The 22,450-nt window shown below is 41.1% G+C and overlaps 1 protein-coding gene across 3 annotated transcripts in view; it reads left to right on the forward strand.

Annotated features, from left to right (window-relative positions):
* The window catches only part of fn1a (fibronectin 1a), a 32,806-nt gene extending 12,708 nt beyond the window's left edge, over window positions 1-20,098 (forward strand). Inside the window, exons 13-49 of one of the 3 annotated variants that reach the window (XM_039817800.1) lie at window positions 397-518; window positions 707-875; window positions 1,304-1,489; window positions 1,717-1,845; window positions 2,064-2,153; window positions 2,271-2,465; window positions 4,535-4,813; window positions 5,120-5,383; window positions 5,791-5,885; window positions 6,275-6,443; window positions 6,602-6,688; window positions 7,096-7,287; window positions 7,928-8,200; window positions 8,857-8,971; window positions 9,084-9,157; window positions 9,245-9,334; window positions 9,461-9,727; window positions 9,879-9,995; window positions 10,198-10,362; window positions 10,518-10,673; window positions 10,822-10,935; window positions 11,079-11,348; window positions 11,576-11,787; window positions 12,227-12,314; window positions 12,523-12,708; window positions 12,904-12,993; window positions 13,289-13,480; window positions 13,623-13,712; window positions 14,636-14,744; window positions 14,946-15,165; window positions 15,539-15,709; window positions 15,806-15,944; window positions 16,596-16,763; window positions 17,658-17,783; window positions 18,194-18,300; window positions 18,401-18,520; window positions 18,985-20,098. In XM_039817800.1, the coding sequence (XP_039673734.1) occupies window positions 397-518; window positions 707-875; window positions 1,304-1,489; window positions 1,717-1,845; window positions 2,064-2,153; window positions 2,271-2,465; window positions 4,535-4,813; window positions 5,120-5,383; window positions 5,791-5,885; window positions 6,275-6,443; window positions 6,602-6,688; window positions 7,096-7,287; window positions 7,928-8,200; window positions 8,857-8,971; window positions 9,084-9,157; window positions 9,245-9,334; window positions 9,461-9,727; window positions 9,879-9,995; window positions 10,198-10,362; window positions 10,518-10,673; window positions 10,822-10,935; window positions 11,079-11,348; window positions 11,576-11,787; window positions 12,227-12,314; window positions 12,523-12,708; window positions 12,904-12,993; window positions 13,289-13,480; window positions 13,623-13,712; window positions 14,636-14,744; window positions 14,946-15,165; window positions 15,539-15,709; window positions 15,806-15,944; window positions 16,596-16,763; window positions 17,658-17,783; window positions 18,194-18,300; window positions 18,401-18,520; window positions 18,985-19,053 (5,705 nt within the window). In that variant the 3' untranslated portion in view covers window positions 19,054-20,098. Of the gene's footprint in view, window positions 1-396; window positions 519-706; window positions 876-1,303; window positions 1,490-1,716; window positions 1,846-2,063; window positions 2,154-2,270; window positions 2,466-4,534; window positions 4,814-5,119; window positions 5,384-5,790; window positions 5,886-6,274; window positions 6,444-6,601; window positions 6,689-7,095; window positions 7,288-7,927; window positions 8,201-8,856; window positions 8,972-9,083; window positions 9,158-9,244; window positions 9,335-9,460; window positions 9,728-9,878; window positions 9,996-10,197; window positions 10,363-10,517; window positions 10,674-10,821; window positions 10,936-11,078; window positions 11,355-11,575; window positions 11,788-12,226; window positions 12,315-12,522; window positions 12,709-12,903; window positions 12,994-13,288; window positions 13,481-13,622; window positions 13,713-14,635; window positions 14,745-14,945; window positions 15,166-15,538; window positions 15,710-15,805; window positions 15,945-16,595; window positions 16,764-17,657; window positions 17,784-18,193; window positions 18,301-18,400; window positions 18,521-18,984 lie in introns of those variants that run through there. The other 2 variants (XM_039817801.1, XM_039817802.1) reach the window with 2 other exon arrangements.
* Window positions 20,099-22,450: the final 2,352 nt, after the last annotated feature.

Here is a 22,450-nt window from a genome sequence, read left to right on the forward strand (position 1 = left end):
GGGCAAAGGGCTTCTTCCCTCTCCCCAGCTGTTGAAATCTGGGCTGGAATCTCACAGGGCCGTGCTAGTTTTCTCTCACTCTTTCGGTGTTGTGTTCAGCAATATGCTGCTGCCCACTCCCTAATACTCATGTACTGTTAAATTGGCTTATGTAAAACTGCAAGTTTCTGAAATTTCTCAGATTGTAGAAGAGCCGGTATCTCGCCATGTTTGCCTCCCAACGTTAAGATCTAACTAAGATATTTGATATTTACAACAGTGTAAAAGCTTCCTCCTGTCTGTTAAATTTGTTCTCGATATCACATTATGATAATATCTTTACAGTAGACAGCGAAGCTCCTGTTCTGTTCTGAATAACTGCTTATCTCTCTCTCTCTCTCTCTCTCTCTCTCTCAGGTGGTAATCGTCCCGTTCAGGTGATCATAACTGAATCTGGAAACCAACCCAACTCCCACCCTATTCAGTGGAATGCCCCACCGTCTGCTCACATCACCCAGTACGTCCTCAAATGGAGAGTGGTGAGTTTCCTGATTGAGCTTTACTGTTAACAAAGAAATGATGCCTTGTCTTGCATCTCTCCACAGGATCTGATGCTGCCTCTATTGACATATCTAACAGTCAACTCCTGTTCTGCATGCTAAGCTTTAAAATACTCTTGCATCTATTTGTTTTTTGTTTTTCTAACATCCTTCATCGCATTTTACAGAAAAACACTCACAGCCCATGGAGAGAGGTGATGATCCCTGGCCATCTCAACTCCTACACCATCTCTGGTCTGAAGCCGGGCATCACCTACGAGGGTCAGCTAATCAGCGTGTTGCAGTTTGGGCGCCGAGAGGTCACACGCTTTGACTTCACTACCAATTATGGATCATGTGAGTTGAGGGAGTTGACAGATCTCCGTGCTGGCTTAGTTGCCGCATCGCTGATTAACCAACAGTATTGACAGTTAATGTGGCTTCTTTTTCCATGCAAGCTGGTTTAGGCATGGGTATATTTTTGTGCATATCACTGCTTAATGTGCACTGGTTTGCAAAGTAAATATGAAAGATGATATTGAAGACATGGCTCTGGAAATATGCTTGCAACATCATGAAATGGCAATATTTTGTCCTCTTAAAAATAATAATAATAAAAAAATTCAGTTTGGCTCCTGAAATGTAACTTTATTTAACCAAGAACTCCTCTCTGAGATTTAAAAACTTGTATCCCCAGAGTGTCCTGTTGCCAGTTCTGATCTCAGAGGCAGCAAGTAGCCAACTCACTTATTTTCCATCTCTGTCTTTGTCTGTTTCTCCTGTAGTTGTGCCATCACAAGGCGAGACCACCCAACCTCTGCCTACAGTTGACATCTCAGAGTCTGTGACCGAAATTACCTCCAGCAGCTTTGTCATCTCCTGGGTTTCTGCCTCTGACACAGTTTCTGGTTTTAGAATAGAGTATGAGCTCAGTGAGCAGGGACAGGCATCTGGACAACCCCTGGTGCTAGGTAAATGCATATATACACTTATATAAAAACATACACAAAAATACAGTTGGGTTTTGTACGGATTGCGGCAAACATTGTATTTTGGCCTGATTTCAAAATAAAAGACATTTTTACCAAGACAGTACTCTTTATCTGTCAGAGATAAAAAATGTTTTTATATAGCTGCTTCAAAATATTTCTATGTATAAAAACAAATGTGTTAATACAATCTTTTTTTTTTCTATCAGACCTGCCCCACACAGCTACCTCAGTGAACATTAATGAGCTTCTACCTGGGAGGAAGTACACTGTTAACGTCTATGAGATTACAGAGAGCGGAGAGAACAACCTAATTCTTACTACTTCACAAACCACTGGTCAGTAGGCACATACCTTTTTTATATTCCTATCTTTTCTTCTATGTTCTTACCATTCTCACAAACGTTGCAGCTGCTAGACTGAAATGTTGTTTTGAATCCCAGACCTGCAAGCTGCCTAATGAACATGTGCCAAGGACTATAAATTAAGTGATCCAGTAAAAAAAAGCAGTGGTTGTAATTTTCCTTCTCACACCTAAACCCCATTTGTTCCATAGCCCCTGATGCTCCCGTTGAGCATGAAGTGGAGGACGTGGGAGAAACTTCCATGTTGATCAGCTGGAACAAACCTCTGGCTCCCATCACTGGTATGCTATGTCACAGCCAACATCTCTCACCATTCTGTTGCTAATTTGAACCCCTGCCTATTCGTCTTTGACAGTCCCGAATGCACAGTGAACCGTGTGGTCTCCTTCTCCATGCAGGCTATCGAGTTGTCTACACGCCATCACTAGAAGGTGAAAGCACGGAGCTGACTCTCCCTGACACGGCAACATCTGTGACTCTGAGTAACCTTCTACCTGGGAAGTTGTACAACGTCAGTATCTACTCTGTGGAGGACAGCCTGGAGAGTGAGCCTATCTTTGTGCAGGTCCTCACTGCTGGAGATCCACTGCCAGGTGAAAGACTGAGATGTGTAAAAAAAATTGTTATTTGGAAAGGTTCAACTCGGTAAGCCTGAGTAAGGTTGCTTTGTGTGTGTGTGTGTGTGTATATGTGTGTGAGAACTAGAGAGGTGGTGAGAGAGCGAGAGAAAGAGAGTGTCTGTCCGTCTGTCTGTCTGTCTGTCTGTCTGTCTGTCTGTCTGTCTGTCTGGCTAAGTTAACACCAGTAGGATGGATTCCTGAAAAAGCAATCCTTAATATTTGGGTCTTTATTTTTTATGTAAAGTCAGTATGGTTTCTTCCATATGTGTATATTCAGGTTTTAGTTGCTTAAATCCTGTTTTATGGTTCTGCGGAGGCTCCACGCAGAGCTTTCGCCATAGCCTACGTACGTGGCCTGATGTTATACTTGTGCACTGGTGTGTGCGTTGAGCCGGCGTGTGTGTGTGTGTGTGTGTGTGTGTGTGGGTGGGTCATAGTGGGAGAAACAAAGTGTCTCCCCTGTGCTTTCTGACCATGGTGGGAAATCTGGAGCAGGAGAAGTTAACCCTCTCCTTGATTTCACATTGTTTATGGAGAAGGAGAACCAGGAAATGAGTCAGGGGAAATGCAACGCTAACAAGCCACGGACATTACCTGTGGCACCGTAGCAATTCCGGAAGTGGATATAGTCGAATATGTAAGGGAGACTATTTCTGGGACTTTGAAAGTACCCACAACCCTTCCGGATACTAAATAATGATTGGAACAAAGATGTAGAGAGTAAAACGCTATGGGACATTTAGTCCTATGTTGACGTTAGCACCAGGAGTTGGTGTGCTGCAACCAAAAATCTGCCTATTAGGTGATTTTGATCCTCATTTGATCTTGACTGCTGTATGTATGTATGTATGTATGTATGTATGTATGAATTAATTTGACGTATTACTCTTGTCATAGGGGCACCCTCCAGAATCAACCTGCAAGTCATCCTGTGGCCTAGTCACAGTTCTTATGTAGAAGTTTACAGTTTTTAATACTAGAAGGGAAGAGTTTTCCAATGGAAAGTGAAGTCATTGAGTTCACAGCTGTTGCACTCCTTTTCTGACTGGAGTTATGTAAAACTTTTCAGTCTGCCAGGTCTAACATGCTGTTGAGCAGATGCTGGAAAAGGGTGTGTGTGTCTGTGTGTGTCTGTGTGATAGAATATAGATACGTGACCTCGTTAAGAGTGTGTGCTGCCATCTTCGGAAAGCCAAGTGAATCCCCCTCTGTAGATGTACACTATGTCAAAAAAGCTGCTCGCTACACAAACCCAAAAAAAAAAAAAAAAAAAAAAAAAAAAAAAAAAAAATACATTAAAACTGCAACTTTACGTATTGATAAATGTTCAAAATGACGAAGGGTTAATCGATCTAGACAGCTCCACTTCTTTTCTTTTCATTTCTCTTTTTTTTCTTTCCTTTCCTTATTGTCTTATCAATACTTTCAAGATATCTCTCCTCTCTTTCTTTGCACTCTGTCCAGCTCTTCTTTACTGCTTCAACAATGTCAGCATGTGTCCGTTTATCAGTGTTTTTTGCCCCCAACGGTGCCTTCCAGGCAGCGCTGCCTAGAAGGCACCGTTGGGAGGCACTGGCTATGGTTAGGGTTAGGGTTAAGGTTAGGGTTAGGTGCCTTGAAGGCAGCGGTCGCAGCGATGCCTGGAAGGAGCAGTTGGGGGCAAAAAACACCATCGAGCTATGTGTCCTCCTGCCATCCAGTCTGTCCAAAATATGATTTTGGACATTCCTTGTAGAAATTGTGTTATACAACTAATATGATTATGTATATATAAACATGCGTGGGGCTTTGGTGATCTGCAACATAAAAGATGACTTATTAAAGAGCCATGATGTCATAGAATTAAATTGAATTGAATTTCCACATACCTTACCTTGTTTAGCAGAAAATATTTCATATGAGTTCTCCATTTTATTAAATTGATAGGAGGCATCAACTTTTCTGTTACATAAGGGACTTAAACACTATGATGACTTCTTTCATCTAAATGGATATTCAAGAATTCCAATTTTAATGTTAGGTTGTTTTTCTCCTGTCCACAGAAGAAGTTACTTCTCCTACAGACCTGCAGTTCTTCGAGGTGTCCGATAAAAAAATAGTTCTGACCTGGTCCGGCCCAACCAGCGACATCTCAGGTTACCGGGTCACCGCCGTCCCTGTTGATGAGTCTGGTTCCCTGCAGAGGGAGATGACCCTGCCTGTCAGTCAAAACTCCTACATTGAAGTGTCACACCTAGAGCCTGGAACACTGTACCGCTTCCACGTCTATACCATTCACAATGGAGAGGAAAGTTTACCACTTATTGGGGAGCAAACCACTAGTAAGTATGACGGATGCCCTCATGTCTTTAGGGTAATGACACAAAATATCAAGTCTCAACTAGAGATAAATATTAAAAAAGGTGCAGCAAAACAGCACAGAAACAGGATCAGGAAAAAAAGAAAAAGAAAGAAAGTGGTGTGCTCTGAAGGATGATTGTCTGTAATGTATACTATGTAGCCTATGTGATTTTTACATAATGAGCTAAAACATGTGAAACCTCTGGTATGGTCCTCCTATTTATTTATTTATTTTTTAAATCAAACTGTCCACATCTAACAATGTTTTTATTGACCTCTCTTTTTAGAGCCTGATGCTCCCACAGATATCCATTTCACCAACGTGACGGAGGACAGTGCTGTGATATTGTGGTTTGCCCCTCGTGCCAAAATCACTGGCTACCGTCTCCTCCTCTCCATTGAGGGCTCTAACCCCAAGCAGCTGCGCCTGCCTGCCCGCCTTACTCAGTACACCCTCCTCAACCTGAAGCCTGATACTGAGTACACCGCTACGCTACATGCCGAGCAAGATAACACACTCAGTGAAGGAGAGACCGCTGTATTTACCACTAGTGAGTGGCTGATGCATATGAACGAGTTTAAAGCCGTGTGGTCACTGTGCATATGCTCAAAGGGTGCATGTGTTTGCCTAGATCAGGATTTGTTTTACAAAGTGAGGGTACGATCTTTTAAAAGTATCACGTTACATGTCTCATGTAGAATACCTGCACAACATATTGGCAATGGTCATCTTATAATAAATCCAAAAATATTAGTAATGGTTTCTGCCCTCAAAAAACAAGATTTAAGATGAGTAGAGGACCCTGGCGTTATGGATACAGTTGAGTGGAAAGATAGGTGCAATCTTCTGATTATGCATGCACGCCTATGTCAATCTTCATGCTGGGGTGCTTATGTCTTAACATACTGTGACACAATAACTAATCAGAACACACTTTTACTCTCCGTGTGTTTGTAGACCTGCCAATGGGCAGCGCTCCTCATTTCAGCACTGATGTGACTGACACCTCCATTATAATCTCCTGGACTCCAGTTCCCCGCATTGAATACAAGGTATGCTCTCTGCTAATACATAACATACAAAGTGTTTTTATACCCACATATTCATAAAGCTGACGTTTCCCATTCTGTCCCTTTTTGTTAAACGACTGGATTGTGTGATTGTTGTCGGATGCAAATTGTTTTCTTCCGTTTGCTGTGGAAAGCGCATTCCAGTTGTTCTTGGTTTAGTGTCGGCCCCTTTGGAGTTAGATAACATGGGAGCTACAGACCCCAGGGTTTAAATGTGATTGGTCAGAATATGTCACACCAGAGATGAGAATGTTCTGCTGGCTTCCATGTTCTTGGGAAAACACTGACCTCTGACCTTTTACCTCCTGTACCCCACGATCCATGTCTCGCTCTCTGCTGTCTCTCTGACACTGTGTGCACTTATCTTTCAGTTGACGGTACGTCCCAGCCAGGGCGGAGAAGCCCCCAGAGACGTGACCTCTGACTCAGGAAGTATTTACATTTCTGGTCTAACTCCGGGAGTGGAGTACACATACAGCGTCCAGCCAGTAATAAACGGCCACGAGCAGGGAACCCCAGTCACACGCCGTGTTGTCACACGTAAGAATAAACCAATGAATATTGACCCTGTCACCTTTTTTTATTCGGGTTATCCTTTCGTTGCTTTCTGTTTTCTTTGATTCCCCTAATGTTTCGGCTTTATGTATTTTTTGACACTTCTTTCTCCTCTGACTCATCTTTTTCTTCTTCGTCTCCAGCTCTGTCTCCTCCTACTGATCTCAACCTGGAGTCTAACCCAGGCACCGGAGAGCTTACTGTCCAATGGAACGGGGCCAGTACACCAGGTACACACACACACACACACACACACACACACACACACACACACACACACACACACAGCCACATAGCCACCTACCTAGGTGTGCTTGAAAATCAAAAGATTTAATCACACTGAACACTACAAATAATCTAACACCTTAATAGTATGCCTCTTTTGTGCGTTTTTTTGATTAAATTGGTTGTAGGTTGATAGATTACTCTCCTTTTTGTTTGAATCATTCGTCAGTGAGCTACAGTCTCGTCGCTGTGACATTTTCTAAATTCCATTGAAATGCCAAAGTAAAAAGTAATTCTGTTACAGGCGGGGTTTTTTTTCCTCAGCATGTAATTTGTACATACTGATGTATTATCTCCGGTTTCTTCCTCCCACCCCATGTCAATCTTCCTTCTTTTTCTCTCTCCCTCCAAGACATCACCGGCTACAGAGTGACATGCACTCCCACCAATGGGCAGCAAGGAAACAGTGTGGAGGAGTTTGTGGAGGCAGGTCAGAACTCCTGCACCCTGGAGAATCTCAGTCCAGGAGTGGAATACAACATCAGTGTTGTTACTGTTAAGGATGATATGGAGAGCACTCCTATATCAACTACCATTACACCAGGTGAGTGAGAGGTCAGCTCATAATCCTGGGGGTTTAATGGGTTTTTGAGACCATAGGGAATGGATGTTCAACATGCGAAATACAACTGAACCATCATTTTAGGGAGTCTGGCCTCATTCTCGTGATCATATTGTCAGGGAAACGTTTGTGTAGACAGGTAAGAGATAACTGTCCCCGTTGTTAACATAGTATGTTGAAAGTTAATGTGTCAAAATAACACATTAGCTTCCAACATGTAACAGATACTAGCTCTACTCTTTTGGCATTACCGCTCTAACTCATGCAACACTAATGCTATATTACCTATGTATATATTAAGAATGTTCAATGGAGAAGCTTTATTGAACACTAGTTGAAACCTCACTATATGGCAATATATACCAGGGAAAGCTATCTTGCATTAGCTCTTCCATTGGTGTGATATCTTGAGTATCTCACCCTACTGGAAGCAGACAATTTCCGTTGCTCGCCTTGACCACTGCTCCTGTCTTTTTGTCTGTCGGTTTCCTCTTTCTGGCCCTCGTGTCCAACCCCTTTCCTTCCGCCTTTGCCTCTCGTTTTGTTTGGTGTTTCTGTTGTCTTCTTTCTGTTCTTTCTTCCCCACACCCCTTCCCTCCAATCCTCTTTCCCACCTACCCAGAGGTCCCACAGCTGACGGACCTCACCTTCAAGGACGTGAGCGACACCTCTATCAGTCTCCGCTGGTCACCGCTCAACACCACGGCCATCACTGGTTACAGGATCACAGTGGTGGCAGCCGGCGAGAGTGTACCCATCTTTCAAGACATGGTTCTGCCAACGACTGGCCATTATACTGTCTCCGGACTGGAACCTGGTATCGACTATGACATCAGTGTGATCACTGTGACGGAGAATGGCGAGAGCGAGCCCACCACAGTCACTCAGCAGACCTGTAAGAAGTCCTTTTATTAGTAAAATCATTACATTTTCTGATTGGAAGAGCCATTCGGTTATAAATACGAATACAGAACTGTCACAACTATCGTTTAGGTAGATACATAGATGGATTTACTAGAGTTGCCTGCGTGTGCGTCACACATTACATTGTGTGTGGTGAGTTATATAATGTAATACGGTTCTTATTAACCCTAAGACATGGCTCTGTAAAGCAAACCTTTAAAGCTGCTGATGTAATTGCACAGCATGCTGTGTTGTCAGTTTAATAATCCTCTGTGTGTGTATGTGTATGTGAGGACCATCTGGTTTAAGTTGCTGGGTTTAATCATACTGAGGCTTATTTTGCCTCCCAATGCAAACGCTGTTTGTTCTCTCACTTTTAAGATGTCGTAAAACTTTAGACGGATTTACACTGACACACACATAACACAGACTCTTCCCTCAAGTAGATGGAATATTTTTCTATTTTAGTCATAACATTAGTTTCTCGTTTGTCTTTCCTCATAGCTTTTGACTCCCTTTATTAGCCTCCTCACTCTTTTTATAGAATTTATAACAATTCTCTGGCCACCTTCACTTGAGCAATAACAACTCTTATAAATGTCCCTTTTTGAATACATTCTGAATCAAGCTGCTATCTCTTTTCAAAAGCTGTACCAGCACCCACTGATTTGGGCTTTGGCCAGGTTGGTCCAGACAGCATGGAAGTCACCTGGGTCGCTCCCCGTGTCCCCCACACCGCTGACATCAACAGCTTCCTCGTCAGGTACGAGGAAAACACAAAACGTTTTTAAAGCTCAGTATTCATTTTTTTTTTTTCTGATTCAGATGTCATCTTTAGGACACACTGATCTTATGTTGGTATCCTTATTATTCAGGTATCATCCCATTGACGATGACGATGACACTACAGAAATCAGCGCAGGAGGCGGTAACAGCGTGGTGCTAAGGCGTAAGTTAATGCAAATTCAAATAATACACAACGCACAGACACACAAACAACTGCGTTTTGTATTTATGGCTCTTTCACTGTCCCCAGACTTGCTGCCCAACACAGAGTATCTGGTGAGCGTGGTGTGTGTGTATGAGCATAGAGAGAGCTCGCCCCTCGTCGGCACCCAGAAAACAGGTGAGCCTAATTTAACAACAGGGTCCAGGGTCAGGCCAGAAATGGGTTCTTTTTCAGGGCACAGATCATATTAATGTTGATCTTTTACCCAAATTTTTTTTGCCGTATTTCCCAACATGTCTTCAGCTCTGGATTCACCAGTTGGCCTGCGTTTCTCTGAGATCTTCACCAACTCCTTTACCATCCACTGGCTTGCTCCCCAGAGCAAAATCACCGGTTACCGTATGCGTTACCAAATGGTCAGCGGCGGGAGAGCCAAGGACGAGAGGCTGCCCCCGTCCAGGAACCACTTCACCCTGACAGGACTCACTGCAGACACGGAGTACTTGGTCAACATCTACGCAGTGAGCGGGACCCAAGAGAGCCTGCCGCTCAGTGGGAAACAGAAGACAAGTATGAAAATCCTTATTTAATACTTGATTGATTACTCACCATTTTATCATCATCATGTTGTTTATTTATGTTTGTGTGTGTGTGTCTCTCTCTCTCTCTCTCTCTCTCTCTCTCTCTCTCTCTCTCTCTCTCTCTCTCTCTCTCTCTCTAGTCTCTGATGCTCCCACAGACCTGGAAGTGCTAGACTCCAGCCCTACCAGCATCACCGTCCGCTGGGATGCCCCACCGGTCACTGTGCGCTACTACAGGATCACTCATGGAGAGTTCGGTGAGTTAGTAATAATGGCTTGAAATGATCATTTGATTTTGTTTTTGGGCCAGGAAACGTTTTTTTATGAATGCATTTTCCCTTTCTGTAGTCCATACAGTGTTTTATTTATTGTGGAGATTCCTGTTACTGTATGATCGGTCTATTGAGTATTAAGATATTGCTTTCTCTAAAATGTACCACACGATCATTCTTCATCCAGGAGGTCACAGTAATCCTAAGGAGTTCACAGTGCCTGGCTCTCAGTCCACTGCCACAATCAATAACCTGAAGCCTGGTACTGACTACACTATCACCGTCTATGCTGTGACTGGTAGAGGAGACAGCCCCGCTTCCAGCACTCCAATCTATGTCATGCACAAGACAGGTACAGACACACACACACACACACACACACACACACACACACACACACACACACACCCCTAGAGACCAAACAGAGTCACCTATTTTTTGTGATTATTCCAACCTCTTCATGTTTCAATTCACAACGTTCTCCTCTTCATCTCTCCATCCTCTTAGGTGTTGACTCTCCCTCCGAAATGGAGGTGATGGAAGTAAATGACAACAGTGTCACAGTGAAGTGGAGCCCTGCCCAGGGCCCAATCAAGGGATACAGGGTGACTGGGGTCCCCAGAAATGGACAGGGACAGTCTTTCACTGAGGTGGTGGCTCCAGGTATGGTGTTTGGCTAAACCTTCCAGTATGTAGTGTTTTGTCAGTATTTTAAAGCTTGAGCTATAAACCTGTTCTGGCTTTCAGTTTAGGAAACTCTGATGTTTCTTTTTCTTCCCTGTTTTTGTATCCTTTTCCTTCTCTTTTCCAGACCAGACGGAGATCACTTTCTCAGGACTGATGCCCACTGTAGAGTACGTTCTGAGTGTATATGCACTTGGACAAGATGGAGAGAGCTCCCCACTGGTGGTGAACGCTTTAACAAGTAAGGGTATACACTTTGTAGAGAGATATTTGTGAAATGTTGTTTGTTTTTCACACATCGAAAAACAACCTTGTGACCTCTCCCCCTACTACTTCAACCCCACTACCTTGCCACCCTTCTGTCCGCTCTCATCACCCTTTTAGATATAGACCGTCCCAAGGACCTGACCTTCTCAGACATCGACTCCACCTCACTGCGGATCACCTGGGACAGTCCTGAGGGAATTGTCACATCTTACCGGGTCTTGTATTCAAGTCCGGAGGAGGGTGAGAGAGAGCTGCGCCCTGCTCCCCGAGGAGATGCTGAGTCTACTACCATCTATGGTCTGCAACCTGGCACTGAATACACTGTGAAAGTCATCGCAGTGCATGATGACACGGCCAGCACACCACTGGTCGGGACACAAGCTACAGGTATATAATGAGATTAGTTCTAGATGTTATATATTATTATATTCTATTATTTTATATATATATTTGAGGTAAAAATGTGATACAACAAAAAGTTCCGAAACCAAACAGAAAATTAATTTGGTGTGAAATCCTTTATTTCGGACTTCATAGTATTCGGTGAGCACCTACCTCTGTCGATACTCAGTACTGTCTCCCTCAAACTGTATTTTTTCTGTCCTCCCCCACAGCCATCTCCCCCCCCACCAACCTCCAGTTCTCCCAGGTTGGCCCTACCTCGTTCACTATGCGCTGGGCTGTGCCGGGTCAGGAAAACCGACTAACTGGCCTAACGGGCCTCACAGGCTACCGTGTGGTGGTCAACCCAAAGAACAAGAGCGGTCCAACCAAGGAGATCAACTTGGCCCCAGACGCCACACAGGCACACATCTCTGGACTCATGGTGAGTGTGGGTTCGTGAGTCTGAATGAACGACTCGGTTTGTATTTGTCTCTTGAAGAGAAGTTAGAAGTGAGTGTTTTGCATAACCTGACCTTCTGCATTAACAGCAATTTTAAACTAGTTTTAAGGTTGTTTATCTTCCTTTCAGATACCCATTGGTTTCCATTTATGTTTTTAGAGTATGAAAATGGACTTGCAGAGAGGTCCATCACAATGAATGCTGTCCCTTCTTGAAACTCCATTACCTTGCAACAATAGCAGAACTAAGAATAACTGTGCATTGCTCACTGATTACAAAAAGGAAATAATACATAGGCAGACCTGTGGGTACACATGCTCAGTTATGATAGTAGTTGCAGCTAGTATACCTAAACTCAGTCCTGTGGTAACTGGCAACACCGTGAGAGACTGTGACGTCTCTTTTTCTCTATCTCCCTTAGGTTGCAACTGCCTATGAAGTCCATGTTTATGCTTTGAAAAACTCTCTGACCAGCAGGCCAGTCCAAGGAGAGGTCACTACTCTGGAGAGTGAGTTTGTGACAAATGAATGTATTGATTTAATACATAAAACCAAGAGATGGCATTTTTGTTAAAGTAACGTTGTTACAGATAGTTCTTGTGTTGTGCAAAAAGCTCTTCTTGCGTTGATCCCGTTATTAAAAGATGCATACGCTCTCACAGCTGGGTTTGTTCCTTCTCATCCTTACTTACTCTCTCTGTCCTCATCTACCTCAAGATATCAGCCCCCCTCGTCGTGTTCGTATCTCTGACGTCAACGACTCTTCCATCACCCTGACCTGGCGCTCCAAGACAGAAACCATCTCTGGCTTCCTGGTTGAGGCCACACCCACCACCTCTTCTACAGGCTACACACCCATTCAAAGGACCATTGGCTCTGACTCACGCTCATTCACTATTACAGGTACACCGATATGAGAATGTACACGCATTTACATACACAAAAATGTAGTGTAAACCCACAGCTGTAAGAATAATGTAAAATTGCATATAGTATAATTAAATCATAACATCAGATACTTAGGATTACTTAAAAAAATAAAATAAAAAAAAAAAGCACATAACCCCTCACTAAGCTGCCACTGTGTCTTCACTTCAGGTCTGGAGCCAGGCACCACCTACAAGATCAACATCTATACACTGAAAGGAAACGGACGCAGTGCACCTCTCACACTCACTGCCACCACAGGTAACTATTCATCTCAATCCTACAGTGTGGGTCAAGCCAATAGTACTGCTTAAAATATTAAATAAAAATATCCCAAACTGGCATTTTTATATTTTCAGATTTCAGATTTCATTTGTAAATATAAAATGTCCCCCCCCCCCCCTACATAGTGCTGAATGGACACAAGTCAATACATACAAATCAGTGTTTTAGTTACATGCAGATGTAATATTATTTCTTCGGTAAAGGTGTAGGTAGTATGCATGCACAACATAACATGTAGATGAGTTTTTACTTACTTGTCTGTCTCTTCCAGCCAAACCGGTGGTCATCCCGCCCACCAATATCCGCTTCACCTCCCTGAACCCTAACAGCATCTCTTTCACCTGGGAGCCATCACGCAGTCCAAGCGTTACTGGGTATTATGTCACCTATGAGGAGGCCGGGGGTTTGCCTCGAGAGGTTACCCCCAGACCCCATGCAGGCCAGAGCTACGCCATTATTAATGGTGAGTGTGGAGCATGAGATTTACTGTACTCAGGCAAATAGAACATACATGCAAATATGCAAATACAAATGATTAAAAAAAAAATGTGGCAAATAACAACCTAATTTATAACGTTTTGTGTACTTCTTGTGCTTGGTCACAGGTCTGAAACCAGGAACGGAGTATGTCATTAAGATTGTCGCGCTGCAGAATGCTTTGAGAAGCACACCTCTTGTGGGCAAAGCCAGAACACGTGAGTACACCCATCATCCTCTTGCAAGCATGAATGGCCTGTGCAAACTTTATTTCTTTAACTTCCTTTCAGCTTAGAGTTTGAATTCCTGAAGTATTACATACAAGTGATGCTGTAGAATAATAAAACTGTCTGCTATTCGTTTTCCACAAAGTGATCATAAAACTATAAAGTACAACATTATGGGCTGTTTTTATATTAACCACTTTAAGGAATTGTGCCAAGAATTGCACTAATTAGGTGAGGTAATCTAATGTCTCCACTCAAGGAGAGAACTTGGTCTGATTATGCTCATTTGTCAGGACTGTTGTAATGAAGAATAACTTCTCTCACAGACACTTTTAGTTCTTTTTTTTCCCTATCTTGTTTTAAACTATGTGTAAGCCATGTGTTTGAGAGCTATGCTCTGCTGCCCTCTGCTGGCTTTCTTGTCTAACTGCTGCTAATGTAGAATTACAGCAGCCCTTGACATTGATTGTCATTTATATTCTTCTATCTCTAACCATGATTATCTATGTTTCATAATAGCATTGCGTTAGCCAGTCAACACTATTCAGCAAACCATTCAAACATCCCATTTTGATTAAATCCACCGAAAACGGCTCTATACACCAAACCAGGTCCCAACTATAACTTGTACTACCTCAGTCTGTGTCTGGGCTTGTATGGCTCCATCAGCAGCATTTTCACCCTTCAAATCTTCACTATATTTTGGTTTTCCTATTGAAAATAATTAGATTTGTGTATTGCATTATTAGAGACAGGCTGGTTAATGAGTTACCTGTTTTGTAAGCAGCATAGTTGAAACATAAGCGTCTTGTGTTTTTACCTGCTAAAAGTTAAGCTAGTGGATCTGCCCATTGTCTTTGCCCTGCTTGCTTCTAACAGCTAACGTATAGTACATATGCCTCTCGTCCAATCAGAGCCAGCTCCAGATCATCAGCTATTGGTTCCCGAGCTGCCACAGCTTCCTGTTCCTTATCGGCCGGCCACTGACATCCTGGATGTTCCAGAGTCCTTCAATGACAAGATGTAAGAACCTGCATAACCATACTGAAATTTGAAACCAAAATGCAAGACCAAAAATGCATAAAATGTATGTGCAGTCAATTTGTGCTTTTAAACTTAACATTTTTTCTCTTTTTTTGTTCATTCTTTTTCCCCATTTGCATCTCCTGCTTTTTATTCTCCTGTTCATTTTCTTTCTTCATCCCTCTCTCTTTCTGTGTCCAGTTTTGACACCAACCATGTTCACTTGTCTGGCACTAGTGGCCAAAACCAACCAGGCCAGCATGGCCAGCACATCTATACTGAGTACCAGAGCCTAGGCCCTAATAACGGACTTCATGGCCCCTTCAGTGGACCCAGAGAAGGCCAGAGACCGACTCTCAGAGAACCTCTGATCTATATTCCTGTTGCAGGCCCTGATGGAAACAGAGTACCCTTGGTCAAGGTGTGCTGAGACTTAAATGATCTGTTGTAAATCTGATGTACCTAATAATATTTGAATACTGTTGTAAAACATGTTATATTTATCCACTATCATTTAGATTTATGTTATCTTAAATAAATGAGTCTCTGATGATCTGAAATCACTGTTTAGTAATGCCTGACTTAGTTAAACAGCAATATAGTATAGTTAAGATATGTAGTTTTTGTATATATTTTTTTTTTTTTTTATTAAAAAAAAAAAAAAAAAAAAAAAAAAAAAAAAAAAAAAGGTTTTTAAGCACCCCCTTACATATTTAACATAAATGTGTATATGTCAAATATTTGGTGATCTTATGACCTCACATTATCTCTAAACTGTATGTTTGATCCTGTAGGTGAGCGAGGGTCCCCTGCCGGGTCTTGCATTTGGTTTCCCTGACAACGAAACCGAGTTGCCCCAAGAAGCACAGACATTCACGACCATCTCCTGGTCTGGCCTTCCTCATACTTCAGAGTATGAGGTGTCCTGTAATCCTATTACACACCTGGAGGAAAGGGGCTTTCAGGTATATACACGCACATAGTCACACACACACACACACACACATATGTACTGCTGGAGAAGTAAGAACTGCTTGTTAACTTTCTCTCCCTCCATATAGATGCGTCTTCCTGGCACCTCCAACAGTGCCACACTGATTGGATTGACATCTGGGGCGTCCTATAACGTCGTTGTAGAAGCCATGAGGGGAGGGTCTAAAGAGAAGGTTTTGGAGGAAGTTGTAACCGTTGGCAACGCTGGTACAGTAGTCCCCACTGACAAAGTGTGCTGGGAGAATTTTTCTCTCTCACCACAATAAAGTTTAATATGCATTCCTATGTAGCACATGTGTACATAAAGATGAGTTAAAGCTTTAGTGCGTACCTTTTTGATATTAATGAACGTCCGTTACATTCAAGCCGTTGCCAAATGAGTTGCTACAAAGCTAATTAAGACTCTCAGCTCCACACAACTCTCTCTGGATTTCTCAGTACGGCTATGTTCAGAAGATTGTGGCGTCCGGCGACTTTCGCGCGCAGAAACTTGAGTGAAGATAATTACCTCTTCTGAATAGTCCATCATGTTTTTTGAATCCTCCGTGGCCTCCTTGGCTGCTAGCAACTGTGTGGGGGAGGGGTGGGGACTGTGCGTGATCACGGAAGGCTGTATCATGTGGACGCAGCGACAGTTTTGTTGTCATTACTTAGAATTCCTCATGGGGGAGACATAAAGTACACACTATTGCTTTAATCGTATACATCTTTGGAAAGACTGTAATAAATGTTTTAAACAATGTTTGTTTAAATATGGACAATTTGATGAATGCAGCATTCAAATCAAAAGATAGATTGTGTGTATCATGTCAGTACCATTCTATTCTAAACATTCATATTTCTTCCATGATCCCTTAGTTCCAGGTGACATCCCTGTTTCCACCAACCAGGACGTGTGTTACGACACATTCACACAGACCTACCATGAGGTGGGCTCAGAGTGGGAGCGCATGTCTGAGACGGGCTTCAAGCTATGGTGCCGCTGCCTGGGGCTGGGCAGTGGCCATTTTAGGTGTGATTCATCCAGTGAGTGGCTTAATAACCCCATACCAGCATGCTTTGCAAAAACGCATGTGATTTACTCAAGAGGAATTTATAACAGGAAAATAATCAAACGAAAAGACAGACAAAAAAGACAATGAATACATTTGACCGCCTATACTTTATAAATTCCTTAGCTACAGAATGCCATAGAATTATGCAGTTCTATGTGCTGCAACACGCAGTAATACAATTACAGCATGGGCAGCCTTTGCATTTGTGTGAAGATCAATTGTATATAGTGTAATATATTTTGATATCATCATAAAGATGATAATTTCTTTACTATATTTGAGTGTGTCTGTAGTCTGCCCATGTTGTTCTGTGCTCTGCCTCTGTATACTGTGAGAACAGCACAGACAGCAGAAAGCTAAGCTAACTGACCAGTGTCGGTCCCAGTTATTTGTATTGTCCATGTAGCTAACATTACAATACCAGAAACTGAGATCACCAATCATCATTTCATTCTCTGAATGTCTGTGGGTGTGTGTGTGTTTGTCCTCACTGGGACGATTCAACTGGGGAAAAGTAAAGCTCACTCAGGCTGTGTACAATTTAAAGGATGTGATCACATGTCGTTTGAAATACAAATGTTTTATGCTTGTTTTATGGTGAATTTAGCTGTGTGAAAACACGTTTCTGTGAATGCTGTAATTCTTTATCTGCAGCGTAAAGAGGAAAAGTTTGACCTTTTTGGAACTTGAAAATTTAAAAATCCACCTTATACTCCTTCCTCCACACTCACCCTTTGCTCTCAAACCAACCTTCTTCCTTCTCCATGCCATCCTCACTCCCTTTATTCTCTCTCTCTCTCTCTCTCTCTCTCTCTCTCTCTCTCTCTCTCTCTCTCTCTATTACTACTTCTCCTCCCTACTTCAGAGTGGTGTCATGACAACAATAATAACTACCGCGTCGGCGAGAAGTGGGATCGCCAGGCTGAAAACGGTCACATGATGAGCTGCACCTGCCTGGGAAATGGCAAGGGAGAATTCAAATGTGAACCCCGTAAGTATAGATCACACACACACACACACACACACACACACACTCATTGAGACGTCAGGCTTGCAGTATTGTGATACAGGCTGATTCTGTTAAGTATATATCTTCTTTCGATCATTTCTAATGGAAATTCTATTGCCCATTCATATTTATTATGAAAGGAAGTGAGAACACATTAAAATACACTTTAAGGACGCCCGGAAAGCTCAGTTGGTAGAGAGGGCGCCCATATATAGATGTTTACTCCTCGACGCAGCGGGCCAGGGTTCGACTCTGACCTACGGCCCTTTGTTGCATGTCATTCCCCCCCTCTCTCCCCTTTCATTTATTCAGCTGTCCTGTCAATAAATGCCTAAAAATGCCAAAAGAATTCTTAAAAAAATACACTTTAATATGTTACTCTCACCCTCCAGATGAGTCGACTTGTTATGACGATGGTAAAATGTACCAGGTTGGAAACCAGTGGCAGAAGGAATACCTGGGCGCCATCTGTACCTGTACCTGCTATGGAGGACAACAGGTGTGTTACTGTGTGTGTGTGTGTGTTCACTACTGCTTTATGTATATGTTTATGTGTCCTACCATCAGAAGAGCATTAATCTCTCCCTCCACCTCTTTAGGGCTGGCGTTGTGAGAACTGCAGGAGGCCGGGAGGACAGACTGATGTGGACGCTGACCTCCTTCAACCGGTTCATTCAGATGCCTTCGACCGGTACAGAGAAAACGCTCTACGCAAACTGGTCAGTCTCCTCACGATAAGTTTTAATACTAATGTTCTGTTCTCTAATAAAACAAACCCATTACATCATATTTAGTCCCAGAAATCAACCCACTGTATACATACTCCAACAACTTAAATTGGAGGAGAGAGTTTCAATCATTTCCACTGATACTTCACATTTAAAGATACCTGGTTTATCTAAACATGCCTAAATGGAAGGCCATAAGTAAAGCACTCACACAGTACTCTTTTATTTTTATTTTTTTCTTCAACGGATGCTACTGCATGATGATTCTCCACAAACTGAATATCAGATATCTACTCACCCTTAAAAAAGTATTATTAAATTCAGCAGTTTTTGTGATCTGTAATTTCTCATTGATTTGGAGGATGTTGCTAAAAATCCAGTCAAAACTAATAAATCAAAACATCTTCTTTTCTTTCTTTCCTTCCCTTCTTGCCCTGTCCTTCTCTGCTCTCCAGAACATCCAGTGTCCGATTGAGTGTTTGAGGCCGGAGCTGCTTGCAGACGCTAACAACCCCTTAGATTAGAAAAGAGGTGAATACGAGTACAGGAGGATGAAGTGTCACTACTACAGCGTCACTACCACTTCAAGAAGGAAGCCTTCTCCTGTTGTTGTTTTTTTTATAGAGAAGACATTGCCATCAGATCTGTACTTAAAGGTTTTCCCTTCACCAATTTAAAGTGCCTTAACAAGACTTTTTTCTACACACACCTGTGCCTTTTAAAACATCTGTCCATCTTTTCATGTTGGTTGTGGTCCTTCTTCAGTAGAAACAAGGATTTCTTCATTCAATGAATTCTTAACATCTGTAAGGACACAAATCCTGCTGCTTGATCCCCTCAAACCTGCCTACACACAAACAAACTATTGACACACTCGCTCACACACACACACCAGTATTTGTACTGTTGCATTGGTACTTTTTTGAATATTTCAAAAACATTCCAAGGCATTTCTCTTCCTTTGACTGAGACAAAACTTCCCTAATGACTGTAGCCACATCTGTTGCATTTCCCATGATTTTGAGTCTCACTGTGACTGTCTATTCAGAAAATATTTAGGTAATGATAGAATGCATTTCTAAATCAGGAGTGTGAGTTTGTGTGAGCAATGGGTCACTAAGATTTCAAGTTAAATCTCAAGAAACTCAAAACAAACTTTCCTTAAAAAGATAAGCACTGTTTCTTTTGAGTTGATATTAAAACATGTGACCTTGCTATTAATACAGCTATTTGAGTCTCCATCTGTAATGTGGTTATTTTAAAAGTACATAAGGTATAGCATGTATGAAATCTATAAAGCAAACGCTGTCTGACCAAAAGTTATTTTAAAAAATGTATTGTAAAATTCACCATTATTTCCAAGTGAAATGCATTTTAATTACATAAATGTTTGTATTTTTTTTATATTTTTAATTCATTTCTTTAATTTATCCCTTATTATTCATGCATTTTTTTCAATGCTTCATTGGGGTGTACACTTTTTTTTGATTAACTTGTTTTTTTTTTATATTGTTGGTGCCAAAATCTGAACTACTGTGGACTGAATCTTTTTATAAAGTGAAAAAAAAACCAAACCAAATGTCAGTTTGTTTTGTTGGGGGAGAGTGAGTATTTTCCAGGTTATTTCTTACAGCAGGTGAGGATACACCCCACACACACACACACACACACACACACACAAAAAAACACACACAAATATATATATATATATATATATATATATATATATATATATACACACATATACATATATACACACATACATATACATATATACACACACACACACACACACACACACACACACACACATTCATTTATTACCATGACTCCTCCAGGAGCCAAAGGGTTGCAGGCAGTTACAGTATTGTAAGATCTGATAAAATTTGTACAATTATAGCCCTCCATTTAATTGTTGATTCATCCAATTAGTATTTAGCTTGTTTGTTGTTAGATGCAAACCTCCTAGGCCTTTGTCCAGTTTGTATAGTTGCATCATAAACAACTGCACGCAAAAAGAAACCTTAATTTTGACATTGACTTTCTAATACATGTAGTAGGGGTATAAATCAAGTTTTATCACGATACAATATTATATTGATTCTTAGCACAACAATACAATATTTATTGATTTCACAAAGTCTGCCACAACATGATACATGATCTACAAGATGTACAAATGCTTACTGGAAACTAAACAGTTCGCTTTTACAACATGATGTGGTCAAATCAGACATAAAAAAAACTAATATTGAAATTTTGGAATAAAGCAAAGTCCGAGGATGCTTTTGGTAGCAATTGGGAACTTCTGAAATTTAAAACTGGCCAATATTTGAGGAATTATGGAAGTATCTTATCCAAAATTCATTTTTATGTCCTGATGATGTCCTATCTTTTTCTTGGACTTCTATAAAGCCTTTGACACAGTAGAACATAACTTTATATTTCAAACTATTGAGAAATTTCAATTGCAGAAAGAGAAGTTATCCTCACCCAACTAGCAGACGATACTACATTATTTTAAAGAAATGCCAGCCAAGTGCCAATCGCTATCAAAACAATAGAATTATTTTCCGCAACTTCTGGAATTCTGCTTAAATCTGAAGAAGTGTGAACTTTTTTCCCTTAAAGAAAGCGACACCTCCCAGGTTTGTAACATAGGCTACCAATCAAAGATAAGATAACTTATCTAGGGGTTACTATAATGAAAAATGAGGAGAGATGCTCTGTAAACTTTAATTTGATTAGTGATAAGACAAAGAAAAAGCTTAATCAATGGCTGCAGAGAGATTTATCCTTGAAAGGACGAGTATTTTGTGAAAAAGGCTGAAGGTTTATCGCGTCTTACATATGCAGCTATCCCCTTGTTTGTCAACAAAAAGCTCTGTAATTCCATTGATAAATTACTTTTCAATTTTATTTGGAAAAACAAGACGCATTATGTGAAAAAATCTGTTATGATGAACACCTTTGAACGTGGTGGTCTAAACTTTCTTGATTTTACAACCCTTAATAATACTTTTAAAATAAATTGGATAAAGCAATTTCTAAAAAATCCCACATCTACATGGAATTTTACACCTAACTATATTTTCTCTAAGGTTGGTGGTCTAGAATATTTACTTTTGTGTGATTATAAAATAGAAAAAATTCCCTTAATTTGATCTAAATTCCACAAACAAATGCGCTTAGCATAATTTCTCCCCACATAGGTGCTTCATCTGGAATAATCGGCTTATTAAGTTCAAGAATAAATCTTTATTTTATAAAACTTGGTTCAATAATAACATAATTCTAGTATCACAACTACTAAATGATAATGGATCATTGCTGAATTATTCTGAATTATTAAATTATTATTATTATAAATTATTCTTCACACTTTTGGCATTCCAATCACTTTGTTGACAACCGGAATTGGGGGAATATATGGAACCTTCCTTAGAAATACCTCCTTACGAATAAAGTAAGAGAAGTCTCTTTCAAAATCATAGGTATTATCCTGCTAAGCAATATATCCTTAGGTTTAAGCTTGACATATAGGTTAACGGTTCTTTATGTGGAATATGTCCAGAAACAATGGTGCACCTGTTCTGGCAATGTCCTTACGCCATCACTTTCTGGAAAGATCTATTCCGATACATTACTGATAAACCTCTCTCTGATTTTTCTTTGTTGTAGAAAGATGTACTGTTTGGTTTCCATGACAACAAAAGTAAAAAAACAGAAAGAAATATACCGAATTAATTTATTAATCATTTTAGGGAAATATCATATTCACAAAGCCAAATTTAGTAACTCTAAACCATCTGTTATTGCTTTTGGTAAGGAAAGGGAACAATACATCAAAATCATCTATGATTAAAAAAATAAGAAAGCTGCTAAAACCATTCAGTTATGCTCTATTTTTAATGTATATAT

This window comes from Perca fluviatilis, chromosome 12, assembly GCF_010015445.1.
Source record: "Perca fluviatilis chromosome 12, GENO_Pfluv_1.0, whole genome shotgun sequence".
Taxonomy (NCBI): domain Eukaryota; kingdom Metazoa; phylum Chordata; class Actinopteri; order Perciformes; family Percidae; genus Perca; species Perca fluviatilis.